This window comes from Python bivittatus, unplaced genomic scaffold (genome assembly GCF_059951505.1).
Source record: "Python bivittatus isolate LINGU-HERP-01145 unplaced genomic scaffold, Pbiv_v1 ctg000480_np1212, whole genome shotgun sequence".
Classification (NCBI taxonomy): Eukaryota; Metazoa; Chordata; class Lepidosauria; order Squamata; family Pythonidae; genus Python; species Python bivittatus.
The window spans coordinates 43,579,606-43,590,947 of record NW_028277075.1 but is presented as its reverse complement, the minus strand read 5'-3'; the positions used below and the strand labels follow the sequence as shown (position 1 = coordinate 43,590,947).

The 11,342-nt window shown below is 35.8% G+C and overlaps 1 protein-coding gene across 1 annotated transcript in view; it reads right to left on the bottom strand.

The window, feature by feature from the left end:
- ZDHHC13 (zDHHC palmitoyltransferase 13) overlaps positions 1-11,342 on the bottom strand; it is a 34,237-nt gene that overhangs the window by 1,657 nt on the left and 21,238 nt on the right. Inside the window, exons 11-16 of the mRNA XM_007430485.4 lie at positions 8,006-8,130; positions 5,848-5,910; positions 3,849-3,942; positions 3,287-3,370; positions 2,529-2,686; positions 720-817 (exon numbers count right to left, since the gene is read on the bottom strand). Coding sequence (XP_007430547.1) covers positions 720-817; positions 2,529-2,686; positions 3,287-3,370; positions 3,849-3,942; positions 5,848-5,910; positions 8,006-8,130 — 622 coding nt within the window. The remainder of the gene's footprint in view (positions 1-719; positions 818-2,528; positions 2,687-3,286; positions 3,371-3,848; positions 3,943-5,847; positions 5,911-8,005; positions 8,131-11,342) is intronic.

The following is an 11,342-nucleotide window of genomic DNA, read 5'->3' as shown; positions in this document are numbered from 1 at the left end:
AGAGAGAATTTCCTATTTACAATATTTACAAAACACCTTTTTCCCAGAAAGCACATTGGTGAAACCATGAGACAAATTAGAAATAGGATTTGACTTCCTATTTCTGAAATAGGAAGCAGTGAAAACACTTTTTTAAAGACATACTTTTCTGTTCTGACACCGAACTCATGGAATTCAAGCAAAAGTGAGGCTCAGCAATAAGTAGGAAACTAAGTACATGATAGATGTAGCATTTGTCCCAAAATGCCAAACCATGTTTCACCTTGTTTTAAGTTACAATTCATACTACAGATCATTGTGAAAGACAGATGTCATTCCTCCCAAATCTGAATTTTGACTGAAAGTACCAGAACAAGAGTGCCATGTATCAGAGTGACTGGGGTTCCATGCATTGATTAAAATTGAAGGAAGTGTGTGCACGCCAATCATCTTTTTACTGATTAATTTGGTAATTCTGTACAGATATTGCCTCATTCCCCTATACATATGCAGAACACCTTAAACTGAGTCTGCAAACAGTGTCCTAGGAACTCTATTATTTTTATGTAAGATACACGACAGCTTTTTTTGGTGTGGGGGGGGACAGGTTTGGTGGTGGTTGCTGAAATCATATTTTAAAACAGTTCTTATTTTGTTAAGCAATCCAAGTTTAACAACTATGATCACTTCAAGCAGAAGTGGTTATTGAGTATTAGTGACACTTTCCAAAAATGACTTACTTATATGGAGTCTTCCTAAGTGAAACAGGGTGTTTGGAATGTTTACTCTGCTTCCAGAGAGTAGTCCTTTCATGTGAAGTCAATCCGAGAAATGCAACCTGAAAATGAAATAATTAAAAAAAAAGGAAAGGACTAATTGAATGCCAATTAATAATTAATAATATATTGACAAAAATGAAATGTCAAAAGTACTTGATATAATTTTTCTGCTTTTTAAAAAAGCAAAAATAAGAACGATTTTTTTCAATTAAAAATACACTGATAAATGAAAAACAGAGGAACAACACTAATAAAACAATCTGTTAATAGAAGTCAAAAATAGAAATTAACTGAAATCTGTGTTTGAAACCCTCGCTCTATATAATGCAATTAATCCTTCAGTGATAATGCACTGCAGGTTTACTGGGATGAGAACTTTCCCAAAGCTAAGTTCTAGTTCAAAAACCAAAATAAGCTGATAGAAATAGCTTTGGAGAAATAGCTTTTCATATTCAGATATCTACCTACCTACCTACACACACACACATACACACATGCATATATACATACATACTCTCCATTGGTCATAACACAAATAAAGAAGGCAGCATAATGCTCCCAGTCAGCTAATTCCAGAGGTCACAGAGGATTTAGCATAGAAAAACTATGCACAGCTGACCAACAGGGCAGTTTTCAGTTGAGAGTTAAGCACTCCACAGGGCAGGATAAATTCTTCATACCATATTTTTGGCAGGTTGATGGCAAGATAGATAGATAGACAAAGTTCCTTCATGAGGACACGCTTTTCTCAAGAGCAAATCTTTGCCACCCATTAGAATTAAACTGACAACCCATCCAAAACAGGTTAATTCATCTACAACAGGAAAATCCTAAATCTAGAAATGGTGCTATTAAGAATAAGCTATCATTGCAAAAGGGTACTTTAAACTGCAAAACAAAGTTTCCCTCTATGGGCCAACCATGCAGAACCGAAACATCAAGGAAGAATATTCCTGCCCATTTTGTTTTACTTACAAAGAAAACTAAGAGAGAACACAGAGCTATTTAGCATGGGAGAGAAATAAGGCTCCCCTCCCAACAATGAAGGAAACAGCTCCATTCATCTGAGGAGAGGAAAAAGCCAAGACATTTGCATAATTGCAAATATATCATGAAGGGAAAAAAACAAGCACTAAGTCGGGGAAAATCCACTAAAATAGCCTAAGAAGGGCAGATGCACCTGATAACTATGGTATATGGATTGTCAGGGGAGAGAGAAAAACAGAAAGGAGCAGAATATAATGGACATGGTTGTGGCTGACCAGCAAGAATGCTGAACATTTTGTGGTAGATACCCCTAATAAAATTCCAAATAGAAAATGGAAAACCTATTCTCTGATTTCCTGTCAGCCCTATAATGAAAACCAGACTAAGAAACCAATTCCATATAGGTCAGGACTACTACTTGTATTGTAATAGCTATAGTAACAGAATCTTGCAAGTCTGAATGCGCTTCCTCCATCCCTCACTTTATCTTTGTCTGAATTAGGGAGGGACCTATCTGAGACATTTTCTCAAATTAGTTTCTTGGAATAGCTCAAGACCAGCTTATCTGACTGTTGCCTTGGTAGCAACTCTTCTTCCTGTCTTTCAAGTCCATTCCTTATGCTGCCTGCATTTACTGAGGCACTCCTGATCATTACTAACTGATCTGCATCATGATTAGATATGCACAAAATTGATCATTCTGAAATATTAACTACAAGTGTTAATGTAGAGGAAATAACACTCAGTGCAATACTTTAAAGGAATATTCATAAAAAAGAGTACCTGATAAATCTGAATGATGAGCCACAATGCAGCCCATGAAGTGTGAAACGTTATGAGCATGAAAATATATAACACCCAAGGAGAACAAGATACGATCTGTGTGAAAGACATCCAAGCTCCATCCCGCTGATATGTTGTTGTACAGTGTTCTGACCAATCTAAGAGAAGTAATATTAACTTTAAATAAAGGATTACTTTAAAAAAAAAGACCATGGTGAACTGTGTATTTATTTATAAAGTTCCTATCCTATTTTTAACTGATAAAACAATCCTAGAGTGGATTATTTATATGTACTACCTAAAAAGCGGCCATGTAAATGTACTACATGTGTATTGATATATTTAACTACTGGGAAGACTAGCTTAATCTAATAATAAATATGAGCAGCAGCAGTCCTTCAGTCATAGGATCAAAGAGCTATTTGCAGCAAAATTCTCTGAAATGCAAACCACATTCACTAGAGATAAGGTTCTGCATGCACAATCTTGCCTAACAAAAGGTATAGTTGTTACATTCCACTTTCTTATATAATCCTATGTGTACACATGGGCCAAAACCTGCTATTGTAAACAGAAGTGCGTATTGCATACATAGCTCTTGATGCCAGCCCATCATATTTTCCAGAAGGATGCTAATTTTTTAACATTTTAGTAGGAGCATGATATAATATTACTTTTGAATTACATACCAGACTTATTAGAGATCAGTATATCACATTGTCTCTCTAAACAATGAAATAAGAGTTAGAAATACATACATAAAGTAGTTCCATTTATGGCCCAAATATTCACCAAGGTCAGGAAAAAGAGGAACAGGATGAAGTAGGCATGGTTACCTACACCTGGATTAGAGAGAACTGTTAAGGATTTGCTAATAAAAAATTCACAGAATACTTATTCTGTCCAAAAACTTTTTGGGGTATCTCTGGGTATACACTTTCTCAACATATTATACATAGGGAGTGGGGAATTAAGTAGGATTGGTCTATTTCAAAGCTCATCCAAACTACAACAAAGTTAGGGTTGGGGTTAGGACACTGCATTGCAATCCTATTCTTGATATTCCAAAAGGAGTCTGTGTTCTGAAAGCATAATTGGAATTATTTTAAACTGAGGTCTTTAACAACATACCAACTCTGCTAACACTATCCAATGTTGTATATTGCCAAGCTGTGCACCTTGTCAACATCTTTTCACATAACACTCAACTACTAGAGCTTTTCCTCTGTGACCTATTAATGGCTATCCTTTTAAGTCTTCAGAAATATTCCTGGCACTGACACTAACGAAGTAGTTCTAGTTGTGCTAAAATAAACTCACCTATGCATCGTCCAATCCAAATACAATGTTGATCGTATCTAGCTACACATGAACTGCAAGTATGGCAATGCATAGATCTCAAAGGTTTCTTAACCTGATCGAAAAATACACAGAAAAAGAATTATGCATACCTCATAGAATGTACTAATAAATGTTCTACTTTGTTTCAAATATTAGATCTTTATAATAAATTGAAGTTCACCCTATCAAGTTAGCTGCTTATATGAGATCTAACAATATGAGCCAAAATCCCATCTTTAATCATTTGTTTGGATCCAGAGAAGCCTCTATCCACATGCGGAATACTTTCACGTCTCAGTGGGGTGGGAAGGGGGCAGCTTTCCATTCAAATCACATAGGGCCCTATGCTGAAAGCTTTCCCCAGTAGTTCTGAGGTAGCTGACTACATTTAGCCAGAGTCAGAAATGTTTTGTGGACATAAAATTAAAAATACAGCGACACTCCATAATGGGACAAGTGTTTTGATGGAAGAATATATTTTATAGACTATGGTGAACATTCTGAAATAGTATGATTATCAACAGGGGTATGATATAGTGAAACTAAATACATGTTGAGAAAGGAAAGAAGGAGCATGTCAGAATTACAGAACATACTATAAAAAATCAATCCTAAGTAAAACTATAAATCTTGAGAAATGGGCTTATTTTGGTTGTGCCCTGAGTAGCCACCATGATGATGGAATTTAAAGGTGAGTTTTGTAATAAGAACATTAAGTCCTTCTCCTGGAGTCTGGCAAGATATCATTACTACTGTTAAGGGTTGCATTTACAGATTGTGCTTAACCACTTTTTTGTCATTGATTACTGAGAATAAACTTTGCTCTTACTCTTAGCAATAAAAAAACCCTACAGAATAGCTATTTATTCTCTGCAGGAGACTAAAATGGCATATGCTTTCTTCCCCTTCCCCATCATTGTCAATATTTAAGGTGACTTGAAGGACTCTTCAGATACCAATCCTGCTTTCATCTATTGGTGCTGCCATTGGTGCTATGGTAGGACTGGTCCTAAAAACAATGCATTGTGCCTGAAAGAAACACAGCAGGAAGGGTACTGTATTACACTCAGTCTACATCAGTTAAGCAGGCTTCACTGTTCATGACTTAGCAACTTCCTGTGCTCAGCAAGGGCAATTTCATACCATGCTTCCACCAACAGATTTTTTAAAACAAAATAAATAAATTCAAGTGAGCCGGTTCTAACAAGCAGAAACCTTTTCAGTAGTGATGAGCCATTGCTACCCATGTTCCTTTTAAAATTTTACTCCTATCAGCAGAGAGAACAGTTCTCAAAGTTGGGTTCTAAAATATGTAGTTAGACCTTACTATTGAGCAAACTATAACTGTATGTCCTCTAAGGAATGACCAGCCTGAAATTAGGCTCTTCAGAAAGAACTGATCTGTAAACATCTTCTGTGTAAACATCTGACTGGCTACTAATAGGGTGCTGGACCAGATGGTCTTTATATTCTGTTTTGATACTAGAATTCTCTATATTCAGGCTTACATCGAGACACCAAATTATGATAATGCAAAAAGTGACTTGAAGAAACATGTCTTTCTACTATCATTTTAAAAAAAACAACTAAACCAGTGATGGTGAATCCTTTGGCTCAGTATGTCAAAAATTCAGAAAATGCCTAACTTGATTCTGCTGGCGTATCATCCCCGAGCCCCGAACAAAAGAGAAACAATTCTTTACAAATTCATTTATTTAAAAACAATACAGTCCAATCATGTGTGGTGCTATGTATTATATAAAGAAACATCAAATAATTACAAAAATGAAATATGAGTAAAACGAACTCAGTTTCTTTGGTAACTCAAAAAGGGAGAGTAGTTGTTGTCGGGTGTTGGTGAACACTGGCATGTCACCCAAAATATCATGGCGTGTCACCTTGGATATGCCTGTCATAGGTTAACTATTACTGTACTAAACAATCAAATCACTTCATATTATCACACTGCTCAACTTACAAGGCATGATGTGCAGAATGTTCTGAAATCCAAAGAGCCAGATTCTCCAAGGTTAATAATATTCTGAAAAACAGATTATATTTTGCAAACATGTTTATATCTCAATGCTTCAGGGTACCATAGTTTAAGGTCTGTGAACTCTTAACAGACTTAATATATTTCTGCAACCCAATAATTGCAGGGAGGTGGTGAGAGTTAAGATGGGATTAAGACTGCCATCCATTTCAAGCCATAAATAATATTCTAACTTAAAAAAATAGTTTTTTTTAAATTGATTAGTATGAGAAAATATAAGTGCAAGGTATTTTCCACAGTAGCTTTGGGGAACTGGGAAGGCAAAACAGGGCTCACAAAAGTTATTACTGAATAACCTAATGCTAATTTTTATTTTTATTATCTATCTATCTATCTATCTATCTATCTATCTATCTATCTATCTATCTATCTATCTATCTATCTCCCCTTTCTTAAGCTAGCACCCTCCAGCTGTGTGGGGACTACTGGAAATTCTAGGCTGTTTTATAATATGCTTCAGCAGAGGAATGATTATGACATTTACAGTGTGCATCCTCCAATACAAATTATTTTCCCTTACTCTTACTCTCCAATGGTCCATTTCTCCCATGCAGCAAGTAAATAATCATTAAAATAATCATATAATTTATTTTTAAAGTTCTCACTGAAAATCTAAGTCCCAGGCATGCAAGATTCCTATCTTGTCTATAAATAGGCCTGAAATGAATGTTGGGCTATACACGCTGCACCCTCCCCCACTTCCCAACCACCTCTACAAGTAATTTATAGGCATGTTTGTGTTCAGGAAATGTGGAATAAAAAATTAACAGTCCTGGTGGGTGGAGAGAAGATGTGTCAGAAGAGAAGGAAAAAAAAATCCTTTTCTATTACTCCCTTCTGAAAACTATATAGGGGAGGAATGGATGGATTCGCACTTTCGTCTAGTATTTTAACTTCACCATACCTACACTGAATAGAAAGATATTACTATTGTTAAGGGCTCAAAAAGACCATTAATGTCCTCCTTCCCTGCAGCCCCAAATATGACACTTGTATAATTTTTTACTTCCTGGAGGACAAGGAACATGCTTCCCCCATTCTGAGATATTTAAGGTCCCTTCATTTTCTTTAATTTGCAAATATATTTCTACCTACTTCCCAACTACTAGCTTGCCCTCATGTTGCTTTCAGATTCATAGATGCAGGAACACTTGAAGGACTGATGTTGACAAACATTCTGTTCAGTTATTCCCAGTCACAAGTGCAAAACAAAAACAGACACGTTATTGTTATTTTTGCCACTCTGTCACAATTTTGTAATTTTTGTCACTTGAGCTCATTCCTTCAAGCAGTTAGGAGAAAAGTCTAAACATGACTTCAGAAACTCATACCAGGTGGTCCTTGCTTAACAACAGTGCTGAACTTACGACGATGCTGCTACTTACAATCTGTCCTCGAAGTTCCGGCCATTGCAGCATCCCCACAGTCATGTGATCATGATCCGGGCACTCAGTGACTGGCTTGCAATTATGACACTGCAGCATCCTGCGGTCACACGATTGCCATTTGCAACCTTCACTGCTGGCTTCTGACAAGCAAAGTCAATGGGGAGGCTGGCAGGAGGTTGCAAATGGCAACCATGTGACATCTCGCTTAATGATGTTACGGGATTTGTGCGGGATGGCAACTGGAAGTGCTGGAATTGCCATCGGTAAGCGGCACAGACATGTGACATTGTGCTTTACGACTGTGTTGCTTAGCGATGGAAATTCTGGTCCTAATTACTGTCATTAACCAAGGACTATCTGTACAAGCAAAAATGAAGAGTATTTCAGGGCTTCCACTGCTGTACTCTGCCCAGTCACATTAACAATCATGAAACTGGAGGTTTTCTCTCACATGATAACAACCCTCCATACTGTGGCTTGGCCTTGTTACTCTGTATTTGAAGTACTGACTTTCCTCTGCTCACAGAGTAACCTTTTTCCAAGCTTGTCTCACTGGCAATAGTTGATGAAGTTTTGAATTTTGAGGAAAACATAGTAAAACAAATGCTATTCAAATCTGCTGAACAAGATTGCTTTTAGTTATTATAACTACTTGAAAAGAACTAATGAAATATATCCTTTCTGAGTGAAAATACCTTTTTAGTCTCTTCTTCCGTACTTGTAATAAATCCAGGATCAGTTCTGACAGTTTTGTAAAAATAATAGATAAGGCCCACCATGCTAAGAAAGAAGGGAAGCTGTGAAACTGGATCTGAAAAATGTGACCTCCAGTTAAGGACTGTGTTTCCATAATTCATATATCAGCATGCATAAACAGCTCTCCAAGCTATGCCTCAAAGTTAAATAGCAATAACATCATTGTGGGAAGAAGCAATAAATAGATTCTAATGCCTGTTTTTGAAAGCTTTTAAATTTACAAGATTCACATTTAGCACCTTTTGTTTCTCACTTGATCAAAAACAGAAATCCTTATCAAAATACAATCTTTGTTGTAATGTTATCATATTAACCAAATAGATATAATAAATACCCAGACATAGCATTTATTATATTACTTGTAATATTATTATATTATATTAATTATATTATATATTATATTTTAGACAGAAATGGAGGATTTCAAGTTTGCCAAGCAACATGATTATATATATCCTCAACATGTCGAATGCAATATTGACAAACCCCAAAAAGAAAGATAATACAAAATTATTTACACTAATTTTTATTTTCCTTAGCATAGCTTTACTCTTAGAATAAAAACAAGCCTTCACTGAATAAAATGGAACTGATGCAGTGCTTGAAGAAATAATAACTGGCAAGTTGATTGTTCTGTTTATTTAGCAATTGCTCACTGAATCCTTCATTTGGTGAGTTGATTTTTTCTTTTACAAGTTTATTTCCAAATGATTGATTTAAATTAATTGGCACTGATTATTTTGATATTTTCTATTGTAGTTATCTGAATGGATGTAAGTACTGTATGCCTATGTTTTTATAGTTCTATGGAGGACAACTCTAGTAAAAACGTATAGTTTTCTGTAAAAACAGATTCTAAAAAGGGAAAAAGAATCAAGAACAGAAAAAAGTAAACATTCAGTCTAAAATGGCATTTTGAAGTTTGAGAAAAGAAGCCATTAGACCGTTAATGAGTCAAAATAAAAAGGATCCAAATAATTATGAAGTCAGGGGTCAAAAGTAGATAAGGTGTTTTGGAAGGAGCAGAGAAAAGCAATCTTTTAGAGAAGTACTTTCTGAAATAGTTTTGGTTAAATAATATTAAGGAACGGAAAACAAACAAAATGACCACTACAGTACCAGAATGCTTTTGTTTAGGGATACAGCCAGCCATAACTGAAGACCCAAAGTACTGACTGAGGCTGGACAGCAGACTCCTTTCATTCCTCTTTCCGAAACCTCCTTGTAATGTTCTTCATCACTATTCTATATAGTGCTAAACTAGAAAGAATAAGAACTGGCTAAAATAATTGAATGAGCGTGTTTTGTCCCATTCATTACAATTAAGCAATTAAAGCATGAATTCTTCCAACCCAGGATACTGTAAGCAATAGTTTCAAGGAAACCAATTCCTCCTGTAACATTTCCCCCCTTTTTCATAATAAGCTAACACTCTCTATATTTCAACCATGGACTATTGTAGTACAGGTAGTCCTCAGTTAACGACCATTCATTCAGCAACTGTTTGGAGTTACGACAGTGCTGAACAAGGAGACTTATGATGGGTCCTCGAACTTGCAGCCATCGCACCATCCCCACGGTCACATGAACACAATTCGGGCACTTGGCAACTGGCTAGCACTCATGACGGTTGCAGCCCCCGCAGCCACAATAGCCATTTGCAACCTTCACTGCTGGCTTCTGACAAGCAAAGTCAATGGGGAGGCCAGCAGGAGGTCACAAATGATGATCACATGACATTACACTTAATGACCGTGCAGAATTCACTTAACAACTGGAACTGCCACAACTGCCATCATAAGTCAGCAGAGTCATGTGACATTCTGCTTTATGACTGCATTGGTTAGCAATGGAGTTGCCAGTCCTAATTACCATTGTTAACCAAGGACTATCTGTATTGTGTAAGCATTTACCCCTGAATTTAATGAGACTGACCTCCAGTCTGTACAACACTGTACCCTTAATTATTAAGCCTGCCTTTATACTGTTCCTTTGGATTGCAATCCTATGCATAGTTACTTGAAAATATTTATTTTTAAATAAGCAACATTTGATTGCACTGTTAGATCCCTTCTGAGGTGCTTATAGAACATAGTTCAGGATTTTAGCATTGTTATTTCGAAATAGCGACAAATCCTCCATTGGTCTCACCTCCAACGGCTAGAATTCCTACCTTCCACATTCAGTGAGAATCTAAAATCTTTCTCCAGAGAAAAAAACAAAAACAAAATTAGTCTATATTTTCTCTGACTACAGAGCCTAGAAGCTGGGAGATTTTATTAATGAGAAAATATGTAATATAATTAGGTTTGTAGGTGTTGTAATAATTATTTATTTTACATCATTTATAAACCACTGCAACCTGATCAAACCAGGGTGGTGTACATGAGCAAGGCAGATAAAATATCTTAAAAATCAGAAATAGTACAATAAGGTACCAATAGATAATAGACAGCAGTTTTGTCACCCATCGTGAGATTGGTTTACATCTGTCAAATGACTTTGGTTTCAATAAATTTAGGTACAGACTCTCATATTATCAAAACTGGAAAAGCAATCCTAGTTTTCGGGGGGGGGATATGATTATACAAGAAAATGAAGTGTGTGTGAAATATTAATATGCCAATTCCAGGTTCTTGTAACGAAGGGGCCCTTGGGGGAATCTATCAAATCCACAGCTGATGTATGACTAGAATATCTCAGTTTGAGACATATCATTGTTCAACCACAGGAAAACAAATCTGAGGTTATTTAATACGTGACATTCAAAAAAGTCTGAAGAAAATGTGTTACCTAAAAAGAGACCTATTTCCTCAGACCTCCTTTAGTTCTTTATACAATATGATTCAACTGATTTTTCAGAAGATATATAAAACCTGATATGATTGATAACTTAGTCAGCTGGGTGAATATCAGACAACATAATGTATGTACTTTTGTGAAAGGATGCTTAAAAGTCATAAAGCAGAAGCTGTGGTTGTAAAATGACCAAATATCTTTCTGAGGAGCTAAGCAGATTTATGTGCCTTTGGCAGCTGGAATATGCCCAAATATTTCTCAGGAATTAATTCATGAAATACTATTAATAAGATCTCATTAGAAAGCATACAAAAAGAAAATTTCACTTCGGAGATGGTAATTAACAATAAAATACTGTTTAACAGAACAGATTAAATTTGCTTTAAAACAATAATTATTTTTATTCACAATTTGGTCGCTCTTCTATTATCTTTTTATTATTAAAGAAGATGATTTTTATAAACTGAACTGGATAAA